At 56.6% G+C, this 20774-nt stretch overlaps 1 protein-coding gene across 1 annotated transcript in view; it reads right to left on the reverse strand.

Moving 5' to 3' along the window:
• Positions 1 to 2181: 2181 nt before the first annotated feature.
• Positions 2182 to 20774, reverse strand: part of ZDHHC11 (zinc finger DHHC-type containing 11) — a 28249-nt gene continuing 9656 nt past the window's right edge. The window contains exons 3-8 of the mRNA XM_064375748.1: positions 19574 to 19757; positions 18744 to 18984; positions 14927 to 15048; positions 12527 to 12682; positions 7702 to 7820; positions 2182 to 2433 (exon numbers count right to left, since the gene is read on the reverse strand). Coding sequence (XP_064231818.1) covers positions 2395 to 2433; positions 7702 to 7820; positions 12527 to 12682; positions 14927 to 15048; positions 18744 to 18984; positions 19574 to 19757 — 861 coding nt within the window. The 3' untranslated portion in view covers positions 2182 to 2394. The remainder of the gene's footprint in view (positions 2434 to 7701; positions 7821 to 12526; positions 12683 to 14926; positions 15049 to 18743; positions 18985 to 19573; positions 19758 to 20774) is intronic.

Here is a 20774-nt window from a genome sequence, read left to right on the forward strand (position 1 = left end):
TAGCGCAGAGAAACGCAGGCAACGATGGACCACTCTGACGAAATGCTCTGTGAACCGGCCTGAGAACCACCATCGGAACAGACTGCGTCCCCTCTTCCCGAAGCTCCCGCCCAGCTCTGCCCGGGCCTGAATCCTCGCTCTCCGCAGGCACTTAGTGACTGGATCGTTCTGTACTGAAACAGTGCCATGGGTGCAGCTGACTTTCCCGATTCGGAGGAACTCTGACTGTGATGGGCTAGGTCAGGCTTGCACTAAAGACTAAGGCTGAGAGTCGTCAGGTGTCCACGTGGTCCCCTGTTCCAAACCCCCAGGCGGCCCTGCAGGCAGTTCCTGTGGCAGAAGACGGGCACTGGCGTCCTGCTGCCCACCACGCCCGGGGACTCATCAACTTGCTTCGTCAACTATCCCATTTAAACACCCGACCCCTCCCACAGAAGGCCAGCTCAGCAGTCTCCTGGGAAGGACAGGACGGGCTGGAAATCAAACACGCTATTCCAGAAACAGGGACTATGATAGATCCCAAAGCTGCGACGATTTATACCCACTCCTTTAACAGAACGACGTTCACAGTATTTGAAGTTAAAAGCAGGCTCAGAAACAGTTGTACAAGGTGACTGTAATTGTATAAATCAGCACATTACACACGTCACGCACAGAAGAAACATTCCAGAGGACGACCTGGAAGACGCCATCCACGTGTCCACAGCGGCTGCCGGTGGGTCAGGGACCCTGCGTGACTCATTTTTACCTGGGAATCTTTGCAATTCCCAAATTTTCTATAATACACACATGTTGATTTGGCAATCACTAAAATTTTTTTCATTTTGTTTTGGTTTTAGAGTGGAAGTTTACAATTCTGGTTATACTTAGGTTTCTATTAACCTTGCCCAAAATGCCTAACAGAGAAAGCATTTTTATATTTTACTTAAAGGACCATAGTTCTGTGATAATTCAAAGTGAAATTCAAATGCTTTGCTGCCTCTCCGTGGGGGCTGTGATGTGGGCCCCTCGCAAGGGCAGGCCTGTCGCTAATGTAGCTCCAGTTTGAATTTCGTGTTTCTTGGAACTGGACGAAGTGATTTTAAAGTTCATATTTGAAAATAAATGTGTAAGAACTGTCTAAAGTAAATGAAAAATGAAAAAAACCTTTAGACAGAGATTTGCCTGCCAGATATTAAAATACAGTAGCTAAATGAGGCCCTGCAATTTAAACAGATGGTGCAGCTCCAGGACACGGACCCACGAGACAGACACGAGCCCCGAGACAGAACTGGGCCTGTGCTTAGCGGAACACAGAGAACCAGAAAAGGCCTTTCAGCTTGAGGGCGAAGAGCATTATTCAATCCACGAAGTGAAAAACCCAGCGTTACTTTGTTGGGATGAAATAACCTTCGCTCCTCTGTCACCAAATACAAACATCAATGCCCTCTGGCCTGAAAAGTCAAAAAGTAAAGGTACGAATAAAAATATGACCACATTAACAAACAGTATTGGAGGATATTTGTATAACCTTGGAATAAAGAAGGCTTTTTAAAGCAAGACAAAAGGAAATTTTAACAAATTTGGCTTCAGAGAAGTCTACAGCATCTACACGGTAAAATATACCGCACGGCTCCGAAAATGCAAAGAGCTGTGACGTTTGCTGATCCAATAACCCACCTGCTGACCGCGAATTCACACAAGAGAGACTGAAAACTGGTCAAAACCTGAAAAACGTTCAGTTGTAATGGTATCGAGGAAATGCATAGCACAGTATTGTATATTTTATTTGCATAAAGCTGAACATACTGTTAGAACGTCATTCTGAAGGAGGGACAGACTTGAAGGAAGTGTGAACTGCGCCACCCTTTCGGGAAGGTCGTCGGAAACAGTCTGTGCAGACTGAAAACGCGCTGACCTTTGACTGAGCCTCCAAAATCAACCGACCTGCAGCACACAACGCTGGCTCACAGACGCGTCTCGAAACCCTGTTTGGGAAGCCAAGCCTGGGCCCCTGGGCAGGGCTCCGGGTGAAGGCGTCATCAGCGCCCACATTTACTCAGCATCCTGACTCAGGAACGAGGGGACTCTCAGCGCTTACGACGGACACCAAACGCTGCCAGAGACCATAAGAAAAACACTGAGACTCACAGCTCCCACGGGTTCATGCAGAGACGCAGAAATGAATAAGCCGGTGTTCTCGCGCGCTACCCTAGATGTTAGTTACGACACAGGGAGAGAAAAACGCAGTTTCTGCAAGTAAGAGGAGCGCGACGAGACAGAGGAATCGGCATCATTCAACGCAACTATTCACAGTATCTCCTCGTAGCTGAAGTGTTTTCCAAAGTCACTTGAGGTAAGCAAGGAACAGAGCTGTCCTTCACAGAGACCGAGCACCCGCAGGAAGCTTACAACTTACCCGCGTGCAGAAGAGCCCAGGGCGTCTCTCCTCCGCTTCGCTGTGCGGTAAACAAAAGTTGTAACATGAATAAGGAAGGGGCTCACGTGCAGTTTACATTCTTACATAAAGGACAAGACTGTTATCAGTGAGTTCTGAAGAACAGCACCTGGAGTTGTCCTGGCTCCTCAGCTAGGATCTCAGAAACACTTATATGTGCACGCGTTTTCACTTCTCGCCGGTTAAAAAACGGGAGTGGAAATGTGGTCCCATAATAACACATTATCTTTCGATGAAATGCCAAAAACCTTTCCAGAGAGGTGGCCGTTTACACCCTCATTTCACTCCCACTATCCTTTCGTGAGACACGATACACTCATTTCACTCCCACTAGCCACATGAGACACTGTACACCCTGATTTCAATATCACTAATCACAGATGGGACACTTTACACTCATTTCACTCCCACTAACCACAGATGAGACACTTTACACTCATTTCACTCCCACTAGCCACAGATGAGACACTTTACACTCATTTCACTCTGACTAACCACAGATGAGACACTTTACACTCATTTCACTCCCACTAACCACAGATGAGACACTTTATACTCATTTCACTCCCACTAACCACAGATGAGACTTTACACTCATTTCACTCCCACTAACCACAGATGAGACACTTTACACTCATTTCACTCCCACTAACCACAGATGAGACACTTTACACTCATTTCACTCTGACTAACCACAGATGAGACTTTACACTCATTTCACTCCCACTAACCACAGATGAGACACTTTACACTCATTTCACTCCCACTAACCACAGATGAGACACTTTACACTCATTTCACTCCCACTAACCACAGATGAGACACTTTACACTCATTTCACTCCCACTAACCACAGATGAGACACTTTACACTCATTTCACTCTGACTAACCACAGATGAGACTTTACACTCATTTCACTCCCACTAACCACAGATGAGACACTTTACACTCATTTCACTCCCACTAACCACAGATGAGACACTTTACACCCTCATTTCACTCCCACTAACCACAGATGAGACACTTTACACTCATTTCACTCCCACTAGTCATGGATGAGACACTTTACACCCTCATTTCACTCCCACTAGTCACAGATGAGACACTTTACACTCTCATTTCACTGCCACTAGCCACAGATGAGACACTTTACACTCATTTCACTCCCACTAGTCACAGATGAGACACTTTACACTCTCATTTCACTGCCACTAGGCATGCTTGAGACTTGCAATTTCTCTACAGCTTTACCCACGCTTGGTGGCTTCTGTCTTTTTGCTAACAGGCATTCTCCTGGGTGTGTGGTCATATCTGATTGCGACTTAATTTGTGGCTCCCTGATGTAGAATGATGCTGAGCATTTTTCCATGTGCTTATATGCCATCCATATAACTTCCATGTTAAGGAGTGCATTCAGATCTTTTGTTCATTTAATGTATGTATGTGTGTATGTATTTTTATTTATTTTTGTCAAGATGGGGCATCTCTCAGTTGTCCAGGCAGGTCTTGAACTCCTGGCCTCAAGCAATCCTCTTGGTTGGACTCTCAAAGTACTGAGATTACAAATGCTTGTCACTGTGCCCAGCCCTGTTGCTCATTTAAAAAACTGGGTTTTTGGCGTTTTTTTTCCACAATTGCACTTTGAAAGTTCTTTTTGTCTTTGTGTGTTCTGGCATCAGTCTAAGACTTGAAAATATTTTGTTTGCCTGTGGCTTGCACAGGAGCAAACATTTCGCTTTTGCTTTACCGCACTTCACAGATACTTTTTTTTTTTTTTTTTTTACAAATTGAGAGTTTGTGGTGGCCCTGGTCAAGCAAGTGACCATTATCCCAGCGTATCGGTGCCATGTTCCTGGCAGCGAGTGCTCACTTCGAGTGTCTGTGTAAGCCGCTTTTAGCAACAAAGCACTTTTAATTCAGACACAGACACTGCTTTTAGACGTGATGTTGCTGCCCGGGGGTAGCGTAAACATAACTTTTACATGCACTGGGAAACCAGAGAAATTCATGTGACTTGCTTTCTTGAAGTGTTCACGTTATTGTGGTGTTCTACACCAAAACCTGCAACATCTCTGATGTGTGCCTGTATTTTTATTTTCTTAATGATGACTTTCGAAGAGCAAATATTTTCAATTTTGGTAAAGTCCAAACTATGATTTTTTTCTTTCATAGGCAGTGATTTTGGTGTCTTATCAAAGAAAACCTTTGTCTCACTCAAGATCACAGAGATCTCATTCTATGCTTGCTTCTAGAAGTGTTCTATGTTCAGCTTTTAAGTGTCAGATAGATTTGGGGCCAATTTTTTGTGTGGGGAATGAAGTGGCCCTGAGCAATCTTTGTACAGGTTTGAAGAACTCTATTGTTCTTTTTTGTTTCCCACGTGGACATCCAATTGTTCTAATATCACTTGTTAAACTATAATTTCTCCCCATTTAATTATTTTAGTGCTGTTATTTAAAGTCAACTGACCATAAATGCAGGGTTTAACTTTGCACCTTTCTTCTGGTCCATTTATCTATATACCTCTCTTTGTCAATGCAACATTGTTTTTATTACTGTAGCTTTATGTCTGTCTCTTTGTCGATGCCACACTGTTTTTATTATTGTAGCTTTATGTCTGTCTCTTCGTCGATGCCACACTGTTTTCATTACTGTAGCTTTATGTCTGTCTCTATGTCAGTGCCACACTCTTTTTACTACTGTAGCTTTATGTCTGTCTCTATGTCAGTGCCACACTGTTTTTATTACTGTAGCTTTATGTCTGTCTCTTTGTTGATGCCACACTGTTTTTATTACTGTAGCTTTATGTCTGTCTCTTCGTCGATGCCACACTGTTTTTTATTACTGTAGCTTTATGTCTGTCTCTATGTCAGTGCCACACTGTTTTTATTACTGTAGCTTTATGTCTGTCTCTTTGTCGATGCCACACTTTTTTATTGCTGTAGCTTTATGTCTGTCTCTACATCAGTGCCACACTGTTTTTATTACTGTAGCTTTATGTCTGTCTCTATGTCAGTGCCACACTCTTTTTCTTACTGTAGCTTTATAGTAAAATTTAAGGTCTGGCTGTGTAAGTTCCCCAATTTTATTTTTTCTCAATGTTGTTTTGGCTGATATAGTAGAGTAGGTAGCCTAGGCCTTTTAAATTTGCATAGACATTTTAGCACCACCTTGTCATTTCTGCTAAAACAAAAGCCTGCTGGGGTTCAGCAGGGATTGTGGTGAATTTGCAGATCAGTTTTGGGGAAAATTGCTCTTTTAACAGTATTTTTTCCAATGTATGAATGCTGTGGACCTTTTCATTCAATAGATTGTCTTCGACTTTGGTCAGTCATGGTGTGTAGCTTTCAGTGTACGTATATGCACGTGGTTTGTTGAATTTATTCTTTTTTATAAGATTGTGAATCGAAGTTTTAAAAACATAACCCGGATTTTTCATTGCTGGTGTACAGAGATGCGAGAGTGTGTATTTTAATGTGCCCCCATCCTTGTTAAGCGGTTTTATTATCTTAACTAGGTTTTAAAACATAATTTTTAGGATTTTGTTGCCTGCAAATAAACATGGTTTTACTTTATGTTCTGTGTGCCTTCATTTTCCCTGCAGCATTAGGCTGGCCAGAATGTTCCTGCTAGGTCAGAATTAGGGGGAAGGGGTGTCCTTGCCTGTCCCCAGCCTTGAGGAGAGCGCCCTCAGCCTTTCACCAGGAAGTATGACATCAGGTACACAGATGCTTTCCTATCATTCTGAGGTCGCTGAAATTTTTTTTTTTTTTTTTTTTTTTTTTTTTTTTTTTTTTGAGACGGAGTTTCGCTCTTGATACCCAGGCTGGAGCGCAATGGCGCGATCTCGGCTCACCGCAATCTCCGCCTCCTGGGTTCAGGCAATTCTCCTGCCTCAGCCTCCTGAGTAGCTGGGATTACAGGCACGCGCCACCATGCCCAGCTAATTTTTTGTATTAGTAGAGACGGGGTTTCACCATGTTGACCAGGATGGTCTCGATCTCTTGACCTCGTGATCCACCCGCCTCGGCCTCCCAAAGTGCTGGGATTACAGGCTTGAGCCACCGCGCCCGGCCCCTGAGGTCGCTGAAATTTTTAAAATCATGAATGGGCACTTGATGGTAGCACACCTTTTCTGCACTGATTGGCATGATCACATGGTCACTGTTCTCTGTTGTACTAACGTGCTGAGCTGCAGTCACTGGTGTGCGGGCCTGAAGCCGCTGTGGCACCCCTGGAGTAAGAGCACCCGGCTGCGGTGCGTGGGCCTGCCCTGTGCTGCTGGGTTTGGTTTGCCAGGGTCTCGTCAGTGACCTTTGCCTGTGTTTCTGGAGTTTATTGGCTTATGAACACCTGGCTTTGGTGTCAGGGTGACACTGCCATTGCCAAATGAGTTGGGAAGTGTTGCTTCCGCCTCCGTTTTCTGAAAGAGCGTGTATGTAGTTGGTAATATATTTTTTCTTAAAATCTTTGCTAGAATTCATCCATGAAGACTGCAGGGCCTGGAAACTTTTCTTCACTGGAAGATTTCAAATCAATAGTTCAGTCTCTCGGCTGTTCTATGTCTATTGAGATTTTCTACGTCTTTTTGAGTTAGTTATAATAATTTGTGTCACTTAACTGGAAAAGAAACTAACTACCTTAAGTGAAAGAGCATTGTTTCAGGCAGGCGCAGCAGCTCAGGCCTGCAATGCCAGCACTTTGGGAGGCCAAGGTGGGAGGATAACTTGAGGCAGAAGTTTGAGAGCAGCCTGGCATGTCAAAACCACGTCTCTACTAAACATACAAAAATTCGCTGGATGTAGTGTGATCTGGACCCCCGCTAGTTGGGAGGCTGAGGCAGGTAAACTGTTTGAAGCCGGGAGTCAGAGGCTGCAGTGAGCTGAGATTTCACCATTTCACTCCAGCCTGGGTAACAGAGTGAGAGTCTGTTTGAAAACAACACCCGCAAAAAGCATGCTTCTGTGTGCTAACACTATGGCACCTTAGAAGATTGATAATGAAGTATAGAAATGTTTAGGAAACTTAGTTCCATTCCTATTTTTGCACTAGGAAGTCATCTGTGCATGTTGGGTATTTCTGTTCACAAAGACACATCATGCACACAGTCTCTCTCACACACACACACACACACACACTCACAGCAGAATCCACGGGCCACACCAGCACTGAAGCGCAGGAGCGTGGCTGAGAGTTCCCAGCCACAGAGCAACTTGGACATTGTCCCAGGCCTTGACAAATGGAGCAGAGAGACAGGTGGTACCTGGAGAAGTCCTTCCCCCATTTGCACGGATGGATCTTTCCTTTCTGCTTGGCATTTTGACCTCTCTTCCTTTTCACGGGTCTGAGTGAGATAATCAAGGGTGGTCATCTTCTTGACCTCTAGAAAGGGGGAAGGAGGAACAGGACAAGTCACCCGCCCTGCCGCTTTGCACCACACCCACATGACAGCTCACCAGGGCGGCCAGCGCCCCACCTACCCACCAGGGAGCACTGCTCTGCCCACCATGCAGGCCCTGTGAGGCCAGGGTGGGTACAGGCACCTCGTGGGCCCAGCTCTGCATCTGGTTGATGGTCAGCAAGAGGGGTCTGCAGGTGTTAGTTGGGGACCGGCGCTGGCCCGCATCCCGCCGCCCGCCAAGGCCTCACTGAGCTGCACTGTCAGTGGGGTCAGAAGAGAAGGGGCCTCTCATGGGCCCGGGTCCCCCGACACCACGCAGCCTGAGAGGCTGCTCCCGATCCCCCGGGGATTGCTGATGGGGTACAAGGCCAGCTCCGGAGGGGCCTCTGTCTGAGGGTCCAGCGCCCTGCAGGGGTCCTTGCATGTGGACAATGGATGGGCACACTTTGGGGGAAGCACAGAGACCCCAAAGTCAGAGGACCACTGGTACAGCAGCCACCCCTAGGTGCTGGCAGGCGGGTCCTGGGACCACACACTCCTGCAGGTGCTCAGAGCCCCAGGCCCAGGAGGTGAACCCAAGTGCCACAAATGCCACTGAGCACAGCCTCTGATGGGGCTGAGACAGGCTACCGACCCTGTAGCCCTGCACAGCGTCCACAGACAGCTCAGCAGCGTGGCCAGTACCCCACCCGCCCGCCGGCCCTGCGTGCAGCAAAACAGCCCAGGGAAGCAAAGCAAAACCCGAGACGCCCGTTTATCTAAAAGAGCTGTGTTAATAAATGTTAACAAAATGGGCTCTGCACCGATTTCAGCCACGAGCTTCCACAGAGGGGCCAAGCTCTCCACGCCGCTTTCCCAAAACACCAGCACCACGAGAGCCGACGGCTCGTGACTATTCCTGGAGAGCCGGGTGGCCGCCCACAGAGGCCTATTTGCGGTGAGGAGCAGATGGCGGTGGGCGCCCTGCGGAGCTGCCCGCGGCGGCACAGCCCCGTTGCCTGCAGTCTTTTGGGTGCTCCGCTCTGGCCAGGTCCTGAGCCGCTCGACGTGGCTATGGCTACTCCTCCACACCCCCCAGAACCTGTCGTGGTTTCAGCACACAACCTCGTGCTTGTTTATATTCGAGTTAAAATATATGTTCTTTTGCCCAGGTTTGCAGAAACACCATCAAAAGCACAACTTCAGCATGCCCCGTGCTCCCGGGGGCCGCGTGGTGCAGGCAAGCGCCACAGAAACAGTTAACCTGAGGGCTTGCAGGGCAGCCGCGGAAGCTCCAGGCAGGGCTCCCTGGCCGGCTGGTGATGTGGGGAAGGCTGTGCTTCCTGGGCCTCATCCAGCAGGTTTCCTCTGCTGTCTGCCGTGCACGTGGCTCCCACCCACCTCCGGAAGGCGGCCCCACATCACACGCCTGCCCGGGAGATCGCGTCCTCGCCACGCGCACTGAGGACTCACCAAGGTCTGTCCTCCAAGTTTCAAAACAGTCTGAGTGAGCAGCTGCTTCTGACCCGGCTCCCACAGCCTCCCGCGGGGCTCAGGCAGAGCAGAGGCCACACCTGACACCTGCCCACAGATGAACAGAACACGCACGCATGCCAGGGTGCGCCTCCAGGAGCCTGCGTGGGAACTTGTGACCTCACCCCAAGGATCACCCTCCACACCTGCCTCGGCCTCACGGAACGGGAGGCAGATGGCCCATCGGGCCCCCGGATGAGAGCGCAGCCCGGCGCCCAGGTGGACGACTCTCCAGGGACCCTGGCAGAGACCCAGCTCAGAGGTGCTGGCCTCCGCGCCACAGAAGCTGAGGTGATGAGGTGCTGTTCTGAGCAGCCGTGTTTTGTGGCAGTTTTACCACAACTAACAATAATCCTCCGACATTGTCCTGGAACTCCGTTCTTTGAATCAACACATTCAGCCCCGGCCCTCGCTCGGCTCACGGAAGCATCCACTCCCAGGCGCCTGGGTTGGGACCCAGGGGTCCACGAAGGCCCCGTCCTCACAGCGACCTCAGTGGGCCTTCCAGTGCCGTTGGTTTTGTGTCCAGGACAGCTCCCAGCCCACCCTCCCTCACATCTGAGAGCTTGCCACGACGTCTGGATGACCGAGAAGGCTGCCTGCCAGCTCCCTGGCCCTGGCTTCTCTGCAGGCCGTCGGGCACGAGGTGGCCGGCGCTCCTCACTGCCCCATGCCCGCCGCTGCATCCCCCACCACCTGAGGCTCAGGCCAGCTTCTCCACAGCACGAGGCCATCCACACACATTCACGCCCCGTTCTTTGTCCCCTCCCCGCAGCGTGCAGGTGACCATGCCCAGTCCACAGGTGCCTCAGCCCCCACGCGCTTGGCACACAGTGGGTATTTACCCTATTTTAACCCAGGCAGTCTGGGCATCTGTTCACCTGGGGCACAAGTGGAAAGAACCACGTGGGCCCCAAGACACGCCCTGTGGAGGCTGCAGCCCAGCTGAGTCTCGTGTTGTGGGGAACTTGCTTGACTCTGGGCGTCTGAGGGGGACAGACTTCCTGATAAGGAGAGATGGTAAATTCTGGGTGAGGTGAAACTCCAGAAGAGCCTTCAAAAAATTTAAACAGAGATTTCTAGATAATTCTAGAAAGTACTTTAAAAACGATCCCTGGTTCTAAGAGGGGTGGAGAGTTTTGAAGGAGGCCCAAATGACCCTCACTCTGAAGGGTTTAAGCTGCAGGAAGGGGCGGCCCGTGCGTCTCGTGAAGTCACGGCTGAGGCTTCCGTTCCATTCCGTTCAGTGAACACACCCAAGCACCTGCCCGACGCAGGCGCCAGCCTTGACAGTCGGAACTAAAACTCTGACAGCATCACACTCAGCACTGCGTCCGTCAGGGGTCATCCGTTCATCTCCACTGGACTTTCTTCCTTTTTCTCCCGAGACGTAGTCTTGTTCTGTCGCCCGGGCTGGAGTGCAGTGGTGCGATCTCGGCTCACTGCAACCTCTGCCTCCCAGGTTCAAGCGATTCTCCTGCCTCAGCCTCCCACCCCAAGCAGCTGGGATAACACACATCACCACGCCCAGCTAATTTTTTGTGTTTTTAGTAGAGATGGGGTTGCACCATGTTGGCCTGGCTGATCTTGATCTCCTGACTTCGTGATCCCCCCGCCTTGGCCTCTCAAAGTGCTGGGATGACAGGCGTGAGCCACTGCACCCAGCCCACTGCACTTTCCTAAGAGATAATTCAAGCCTCAGGCAAGACAACAGTGACTGTTGCTAGAAAAGATTCCCAGGGCTGTGTGCCACAGTGGGTTGTGGGGTGACCTGTGCTTTGAATAGGAGCCTCTTGGTGGGGCGTGCTCATTCTGAGCTGGGCCTTCTCGCCACAGACGCAGGCAGGGGCTGTTCTGGAGATGGAGTGGTCTAGGTGAGCCCACCGGACTCCCTCCACTCTGACCTGGGGTTGGCCAGGCTGTCAGGAACAGGGTATTCTCGGGGGCTGGGCCTGGACACACTCTGCTACCCATGCCCAGAGACAGCCCCTGAGATGCCACAGCCCGGGGCAGCCACTGCCCAAAGAATGAAAGACACTTTACGGCTGGCCCGCCACGACCAAACGGCTGGTGCCAGGAGGGGGCAGGTGGCTGTTTCTTCCAACAACAGGCTTCCTTGGGGGTGGGGAGGAGGTTGCCCTCCCTCGTTCAGCAACTTGACTGACCGCCTGCCACTGTGCCCGAGGTGAGACAAGATGCAGAAGGACCAGCAGCTCTGGCCTCAACTGCCCGCCGCTGTGCCCACTGTGAGACCCAGCAGGACCAGAAGCTCTCACCGCAACCACCCGCCACTGTGCCCCCCGTGAGACTCAGCAGGACTGCCAGCTCTTACCTCTGCCACCCGCCGCCATGCCCGCTGTAAGACTCAGCAGGACTGCCAGGCTCGCCTCCGCCACCCGCTGCCGTGCCCGCTGTGAGACTCAGCAGGACTGCCAGGCTCGCCTCCGCCACCCACCGCCATGCCCCCCGTGAGACTCAGCAGGACCGCCAGCTCTCACCTCCGCCACCCGCCGCCGTGCCCGCTGTGAGACTCAGCAGGACCGCCAGCTCTTACCTCCGCCACCCGCCGCCGTGCCCGCCGTGAGACTCAGCAGGACCGCCAGCTCTTACCTCCGCCACCCGCCGCCGTGCCCCCGTGAGACTCAGCAGGACCGCCAGCTCTCACCTCTGCCACCCGCCGCCGTGCCCGCCGTGAGACTCAGCAGGACCGCCAGCTCTCGCCTTGCTTGTGCCGTCAGTGGGCAACCTGCCTGTAGTACTTTCCGTTGTTGGAATTTCCACTTGGCGCTCTTCCAAGTCCACCTGTTCTTATGTCATAATGTCCTGTTCTTGCCTAATAGATACCATTCCTTTGTCTCTGAACGTTTTCAACTTGTTACTTCAAGCACCCGGCACCGCTCCTGAGGCTCGGGTGTAAGTTCAGCTCCTTGCTGGGTCTGCTGGGCCCTCACGGATTTCTTTTCTTCCTATGATTTGCCCTTTTTGCCCATGATCTCATTTCTGGCAGAGGCTGACCGTGAACACAAGTGAACACGGGCGGGGGGCAGGTGGCAAAGAATCCGGCCCCAGGTGTGGGGGGCTCAGGGCAGGGGACGTACTCAGGTAGATGTGGAACATGAGCAGCTCTGACCACCCAGACTCAGGGGTTTTGGGGGACTCAGGGCGGGGGACGTACTCAGGTAGATGTGGAACATGAGCAGCTTCCCCAGCAGGAGCAAGCCAAGCAGGTCCAGCAGGAACATGGCTGCCCCAATGACCGCGACCATCGAGGTCTTCACCTTCACTGGGAACAGCGGGAGGAACAGCAGCCACATGTTCGCACTCCTGACATCTGTGGAGACAAGGGAGAGACACCACGTCTGGCACCTGCTGATGGGCACCACATTGGGTGGACGTCGCAGACCAGAGCTAGCTGAGGATGGGGCAGCGTGGGGACAGCCTCCCGAGTAGCTGGGACTACAGGGGCTCGGACTCTGTCCCTGCCCAGGTGGACGCCTCCCTTACCCGAGTGCCCCTCAGGCCCCGCTGCCTGCAGGTGCTTTTTATGACCGCAGCTTTACGGATCCGGAGGTGAGGCTGCAGGGGTCACCATGCCTGCCGGCTCCGCGGGCCCCAGCACCCACCCCTTCTTCACTGGCCACACTGCCTCCGTGGGCCCTCTGCACCCTAAAACAGCCACCTTCAAATAGAACAGGAAAGCCACAGCTCTCGCCTGGGGGCATTTCTAAGACACGGTCCTCTGTGACCTGGGGCTGCCAACACCCAAAACAACACTTGCAAAAATCAGGCGTGAGAAAGATGCTGAGGGGCTGCGCGAGGCAGGATGGCAGAGGGTGGATTCAGCCTGGATGTCTGGGTGACGGGCGCTGCCTGGAACTGGCGGCCTGGGGGGCCATTCTAGAAGGCAAACAGCACACTTGGCAGGACAGGGCTGCCGCTGCATGTGCACAGCGAGGCTGGACCCACGCTGCCCCCTTAGCCAGTGACGTCATGACGAGTTCAGCCCACGAGAGCGAGGAGCTGCATGGCTCGGGGCCCCGCTGGCTTTGAAGCCCTGCAGAATCTTCCAGAACAGCAAACCCAGGAAACGGCTCAATCCACGGTCCATGAACTCACCGGAGCCCCTGCCCTGCCGCGCAGAAGCAGCATGTTCAGGGAGAGAAGCCAGTGTGGCCGCTCCAGCTGCCTCTGCCCTCTCCCTCTCCTGGCATCCCCTGGAGTGAGCGCCCAGACAGCTCGGAGGCTGCTGGGGAAGGTGAGATGTCGCAGAGGGAGGAACGCAACAGCTGTGGTCCTGGGCTCAAGGCCGCTGAGGTCAGGGCTCACCAGGGCGGAGCTGGCTTTCAGAAAGTGCTTCAGAGCGCCTGTGAGGCGCTGGCGGCACCCATCACGCTTCAAGGTGGACGGAGGAGCTTTAGGGCCTTTACTAGGGAGCTGGCAAAGCTCATCCTTGAAAAAAACGTTGCTCTGTGTTGGCTCCGGAATGTTCTGGAACGAGGGCCACGTGGGTCCTGCCTCTCTCAACACCCGGGCCATGTGCAGCGTGGGCACAGCCACACCTGGAGCGGAGACTGGCAGCCTTGACCCACACCCTGAGGGCTGCCTGGCCCAGGGCCTCCCGGGCAGGGTCCCGGCGCTGCAGCCATGAGCACCTCAATCGGCAGGGGTGTCGGGGGGCGCGGGCAGCTTCCACAGCAGACGCTTGCAGTCCCACGCAGGGCTCTGACATCCTGCCGCCGGCCAGGCGCTGCCTCCGGAGGCTCCAGGGAGGTCCTCCCACCGCTGCCAACTCCTGTGGCTCAGGCCACCCTGGGCTGTGGCCGTGTCACTCCACTGTGCCTCTGTCCTCACAGGGCTGCCTCCCTCTGCGTCTCTCCTTTCTCTTTTAAGCACATTCGTGGCTAGATTTGGGCCCCTGGGACAACGCAGCACAATCCTCCGACCTCGAATCCTAAGTCACAGCCACAGACACATTTCCCAGGACGCTGACATCATGGGATCTGGGTTAGGCGTGGACTCGACTCTGGAGCCCACAGGCCACCAACGCCACGTCTCTCCTGTGGCTCAGTGCGGGCAACAGTTCCCAAGGGCCCACCTGGCCAAGAGCCTCAGCACCTCACGGCCTACAGCCCCCACCCCCAGCCCCACCTCCGCTCTCCCCTCCCCTTGGGCTGCTCCTGAAGGACGGGCACCCCCCTCACCCACCGCCACATGGCCCACAGGGAAGGCATGGCAGGCGCTGTAGGCCTGACTGTGGAGGCCCGGGCAGCAGTGGACCCGAGCTCTCTTGCCTGACACGACCTGGCAGCACCCACAGAGCAGCGTGGCCAGCGCCGTCCCGAGCCTGCCTCCTGTGCACTGGGGGCTGCTGGGCTGTGTGGGCCTGGGCTGCTGCCTTTGGCCCAGGTCAGAGTCTGCCTGGGGCTGCCCACCCCAGCCTCTCCCTGGGCCAAACGGGGCCAACCACCGCCAGACCCGATACTGCTACCTGGAAAGACGGCTGGAGGCGAGGCTGTGGCCAAGGCGGCTCACGACAGCCCTGGCAGAGGCCCCGCCAGGAGCAGCAGCCACGTACCTTCATACCTGGGGTCTGTGCGGAGCACCCAGGGCCTCACAAAGTACTGGATGAGGACGTACAGCAGGATGGCAATCACGCAGAGCAGGCCAACTACAGCCGAGGCCACGGTGCTGAAGAACCTGCAGGGAGACGCACAGGCAGGCATCGGAGGGTGTGCTGGGGCAGGTGAGGGCGTGTGGGGGCGGGGTACACAGGGGCAGGCGGGGGTGGGCACTGGGGGCAGCACAGTGGAGGTGACAGGTCAGTGTGGGCGTCCACTGAGAGAAGGCGCCTGGCCGAGGCCCGACGCTGGCCCCAAACTCCGCTCTCAACCACACTGGAAGCTCAGGCCCCCGTCTCAGTCCCAGCCTGTGACGCTCCCCGGGGTCTCCAGGCCTCTCGCTGGGAGGGACGGCCGTGGCCCACTCTCACCGTCTCACACCACCTGACAATTCACGCAGCGCTTCTTGCAAACGTGATTTCATTTAATCCCCACAAGGAACAAGGAGGTTGTGAGGAGGGGGAACCAGCCCTTCTCAAAAGTGAGGAAACTGAGGCCAGAGACACAGTGTGACCAAGCCCACCAAGCCAGCGGAGCGTGAGGGTCACACGCATCCCCAGCATCACAGCTCCGGGGCCTCCGTCTGCACCTCTCCACCCCACCTCATTCAGACAGGGGCTCCCTGCCAGCCAAGGAGCACGTGGGCTGGGTCCACCTGGGGGCCCTGAGCCTGGTCGGTGTCGGAGTCTCATGGCACACCACTCAAGGCAAGGGAACTGAAGCCAGGGAAGGTGAGGGCCCCAAGAGCACCGTGGCACCCAGGAGGGCCTGTGGGCACCCGGGAGGGCAGCCACACCATGGGCCTGCAGGCTCAGGGACCTGGATCTCTGCACCCAAAGGGAACTTGGGCTGAGGAGGCCATGCCTCGGCCCCAGCCTCCTTCTCCAAGGGTCCTGTGCACATTTGAGCCAAAAGCCACATCCGCGCTGTGGACCCAAAACCACCCCAGTCTCTCGTCTTTGCTCAAAAGACGCCGAGAATGATTCACCCAGAAAATCCCGTTCTCCGCAGCAGTTCCCGGAACGTCTGCATCCACATCCTCATTTCGCCAGAGCGTCTTCCCTTGCTCTTTCCACCAATATGGTATTTTGTAAAAAGTTGCCTCTAATCTCCTTTAAATTCTTCCTGTGTATTCTGTTCACCTAAACTTGGGAAATTCCTTTTCATGTTTTCAGCTGGAGGTCAGAGTATGAATCCCACAGTCTTCTCAGGACGTTGGCGGGCGGGGGGGGGCGGGGGCCAGGCAGGTGGGGTGGGGGGGCCAGGCAAGTGTGGGGGGTGCCAGGCAGGCGGGGGGATGCCAGGCAGCCACCTTCCAGGCGTTCCTCCTCCCTCCAAGAGTCTTGAGAGTCTTCCAGAAGATTCAAGGGCAGGACAGCTCCCGGCGTGAGGGGCTCAGGGGTGGGGACAGCTCCGGGCAGAGGGGCTCAGGGGTGGGGACGGCTCCGGGCAGAGGGGCTCAGGGGTGGGGACAGCTCCGGGCGTGAGGGGCTCAGGGGTGGGGACGGCTCTGGGCGTGAGGGGCTCAGGGGTGGGGACGGCTCCGGGCATGAGGGGCTCAGGGGTGGGGACGGCTCTGGGCGTGAGGGGCTCAGGTGTGGGGACGGCTCCGGGTGTGAGGGGCTCAGGTGTGGGGATGGCTCCGGGCGTGAGGGGCTCAGGGGTGGGGACGGCTCAGGGCAGAGGGGCTCAGGGGTGGGGACGGCTCCGGGTGTGAGGGGCTCAGGTGTGGGGATGGCTCCGGGCGTGAGGGGCTCAGGGGTGGGGACGGCTCAGGGCATGAGGGGCTCAGGGGTGGGGACGGCTCTGGGCGTGAGGGGCTCAGGGGTGGGGACGGCTCCGGGTGTGAGGGGCTCAGGTGTGGGGATGGCTCTGGGCGTGAGGGGCTCAGGGGTGGGGACGGCTCAGGGCATGAGGGGCTCAGGTGTGGGGACGGCTCCGGGCGTGAGGGACTGGCTCTGGGCGTGAGGGGCTCAGGGGTGGGGACGGCTCCGGGCGTGAGGGGCTCAGGGGTGGGGACGGCTCCGGGCGTGAGGGGCTCAGGGGTGGGGACGGCTCCGGGCGTGAGGGGCTCAGGGGTGGGGACGGCTCCGGGCGTGAGGGGCTCAGGGGTGGGGACGGCTCCGGGCGTGAGGGGCTCAGGGGTGGGGACAGCTCCAGATGTGAGGGGCTCAGGGGCTCCCTGACTCCCGCTCCCTCTCACTGGCTTCCCTCCCACAGCAACAACCAGGCGGATGGTCCCAAGCACTCCTTCCTGGTGTGCTGGTCCCTGATGTCACCAACATGCTCTCCGGGAAGTGCCGAGCCTGGTATCCTGGCCTGGCTGTGGCCGCGAAGGGCGGAGGACTGGCGAGGCCTTTCATGCCTGACTTTTGTTTCCAAAGAAGCAACCCCTCCAGGCAGCGGGTGCCCCACCCTGCCCCCAGGCCTGAGCCCACTTGGAGAGTGAAGACCCCTCACCTTCACCCCACTGTCTGTACAGGACTGCCCTCTTCATCCAGTAAAAAAAAGGTGGGTCTCCAAGACCGCAGAGCCCAAAGCCCATGGGCCGGGCAGAGCCATTCACGCAGGGCTCCTCTTCCCACTGCCACCCGGGGCCGCTCTCCTCTCCGTCAGCAGGTCAGCACCCGCAGCCAGGCCCGGCACTCTAGGTCCTCCCAGGACGCCAGGGCCGCCTGCTTCCTCCTCTCTGTCTCCCTTCCTCTTGCACCAGGAAGCAGCACACAGCCTCCCTCTCAGGGGCTCTGCCGTCCACTCTGTCAACTTCCCGGGCCAGAGGGCACCCGTGCCCCCAGCCCTGCTCTCCTGACGCCCCTTTCCCACGCACAGGCTGTGGCACCTGTCTGCACTGGGCGCCCACACAGCGCCTCTCCCTTACCCCTCCTGGGAAGGCAGGCCCTCTCCCTGCCACCTGCCTGTGGGCCCTCGCCCCTCACCTTCCCCACCAGGCCTTGTGGACAAGTCAGCTCGAGGCACCAGGGCACAGAGTCCGGAAGGAAGTGGTGCCTAGGGCTCCCAGAGGAGCTGCCTTACCATGGCCGTCAGAGCTGCTCTTCTCCAGGGCGAGGCGGGTGGGTCTCCCTGGCCCTTCCCCCTCACGTGGCCTCTGGCCTTGCTCTGCAGTGGCACAGTCTCTCTGTCCTTGCTGGGCTGCGCAGCCGCTCTGGACACACTTTGTGCTCAAGGCAGGAGGGCAGGGAGGCAGGGCAGGGACCCCATGGCGCGTCCCGTGACACCAGACAGCGTTGGTCCCCATTCCTGCCCACACCAAGGCCTCTTTCAGCTCAGCACAGAGTAGCTGGGGGCACGCATGGTTCTTTTCCCTGGTGATCTTCACAACTCGAAGTGCCACGGACAGCCAGGGCTCAGAACATGGGGCCTCGAGAGTCCCTGGATCCTCCACAATGCTCAGGGAAACACCTCTCTTCCACGCGCTGGGTGCCCACTGCCCCTCCGTGGCCCCACCACTGTGCTCCACAAGCCGGCAGCCTTGGCAGAGAGAAGGCAGCCCGGCCCAGGACAGCGCGGCAGGCCACCTCAGCCAGTGTGGCCCAGGGGTGCCCACGTGGGGGCCTCCAAGGGACTTCCTCTGAGGACGAGCCTGTCCAGGGACGGCTGCACCACAGCCCCAGAACCGGACAGGGGGCTGGGGCATGCAGGCACGGAGCGCCAGCATGCCAGGACAGGGATGCGGCCCCGAGAGGACCCCTGCCCACAGACCCCTCCTTCCGAATCCCCCCGCCCGGCCCCGCCCGGCCCCGCCGTGAGCCTCACCAGTAGTTCCGGCTCCCCACGCAGTTGTTGAGCCATTTGCAGTGGTGGTCGAGGCCTGACACACACTTGTTGCAGGTGATGCAGTGCTTGGCTTTCTTGGTCCTGGAGGGAAGAATCGGGGAGCGGCCGTCAGGCCCACAGCCTGCAGCCCCATCACCGGGAGCCAGGCGCCCCGAGGGAACCAGGCCTGTGTGGCCTGGGGAGGGGGCATCCCGTGGGCACAGGAGGCCAGGGGAAGGTGCTGAGGCCCGTGGGGAGGAGCAGAAGCAGGACAGCTCTGGACGGAGGCAGCCACAGAGCAGGAGGAGGTGTGTCTGCACTGGGTGTGGCCGCCCTGAGCGCAGGGGGCCAGGAGCTGAGTGGGGGCTTGGATTCCACCTGTGCCTACAGGTCCGCCTTGCAGCCAACAGCAGCCCTGCAGCTGCCCACCAGGCCACCATGGATGCCCCGGGGTCCCTGGAGACATGGGGTCCATCCTCCCTCTTTCCTTAGGGCTTGTCTTGAAAATCCCCAAGAACAATAGCACCCTCTTGCTCCTGGACCCCAGGGGAGGGACCCGCGTGCACAAAATCCACTGGGGATCAACCGTGCCTGAGTGCAGACACAGCCCTCCAGCCTCAGCCCTGCCTGCAGAGTGGGGGCAGCCCGGCACTGTGTCCCCTTCACAGGGGACTAGGGCTGTTCACCTCAGTCACAGACGTGGCCAGGGCTACTCCCCGGAAGCCCCATTAGCGCCGGCCGCAGCCATGGCAGGGAACCTGAGGGCGGGGCAGTTCCTGGAGCCCCCACCCCTGGAGCTGACGCCGACACCGAGGGGCCTCAGCAAGGGCAGGAACTCACACGGTGACTGCACAGGTTGCAGTAATGGTTCTGGATCACGTGTGCGTGTTGGGATCTGTCGAAGATGGGCATGGGCTGAGAATAGTCCTTGAGTCTCACGTTGGGGTCAGCCGGGTCGATGCAGCAGGTGCTCAGGTGAAAGATGAGGTGGAAAAAGAAAATCCCCTCGGCCACCTGGCACGTCAAGGAAGAACCTGGCCTGGGTCCTGTCAGTCTGGCGCGAGGAATCCCCTTGAGGCCCAAGAGCCCAGAGGAGGCGAGGACGCAGATCAGCCCGGCTCACCCAGCCCTGCTCACTCAGCCCTGCTCACCCAGCCCTGCAGACACAGCCCTGCTCACCCAGCCCTGCAGACACAGCCCTGCTCACTCAGCCCTGCACACACAGCCCCGCTCACCCAGCCCTGCACACCCAGCCCCGCACACACAGCCCTGCACACACAGCCCTGCTCACCCAGCCCTGCACACTCAGCCCTGCACACCTGAGCCCTGCACACCCAGCTCTGCACACCGAGTCCTGCTCACCCAGCCCTGCACACCCAGCCCTGTTCACCCAGCCCTGCACACCTGAGCCCTGCACACCCAGCCCTGCACACCTGAGCCCTGCACACACAGCCCTGCACACACAGCCCTGCACACACAGCCCTGCACACACAGCCCTGCTCACCTGAGTCCTGCACACACAGCCCTGCTCACCTGAGCCCTGCACACACAGCCCTGCTCACCTAGCCCTGCACACCCAGCCCTGCTCATCCAGCCCTGCACACACAGCCCTGCTCATCCAGCCCTGCACACCTGAGCCCTGCACACCCAGCTCTGCACACCGAGCCCTGCTCACCCAGCCCTGCACACCCAGCCCTGCTCACCCAGCCCTGCACACCTGAGCCCTGCACACCTAAGCCCTGCACACCCAGCCCTGCACACCTGAGCCCTGCTCACCCAGCCCTGCACACCTGAGCCCTGCACACCCAGCCCTGCACACCCAGCCCTGCACACCCAGCCCTGCTCATCTGAGCCCTGCACACACAGCCCTGCACACCCAGCCCTGCTCACCTGAGCCCTGCACACCCAGCCCTGCTCACTTCAGCCCTGCTCACTTCAGCCCTGCACACCCGGCCCTGCTCACCTGAGCCCTGCACTCCCTACTCACCTGAGCCCAGCTCACCCAGCCCTGCACACCTGTCCCTGCTCACC

This window comes from Aotus nancymaae, unplaced genomic scaffold (genome assembly GCF_030222135.1).
Source record: "Aotus nancymaae isolate 86718 unplaced genomic scaffold, 86718_ANA_hifiasm-v0.15.2.pri h1tg000014l, whole genome shotgun sequence".
NCBI classification, from domain to species: Eukaryota; Metazoa; Chordata; class Mammalia; order Primates; family Aotidae; genus Aotus; species Aotus nancymaae.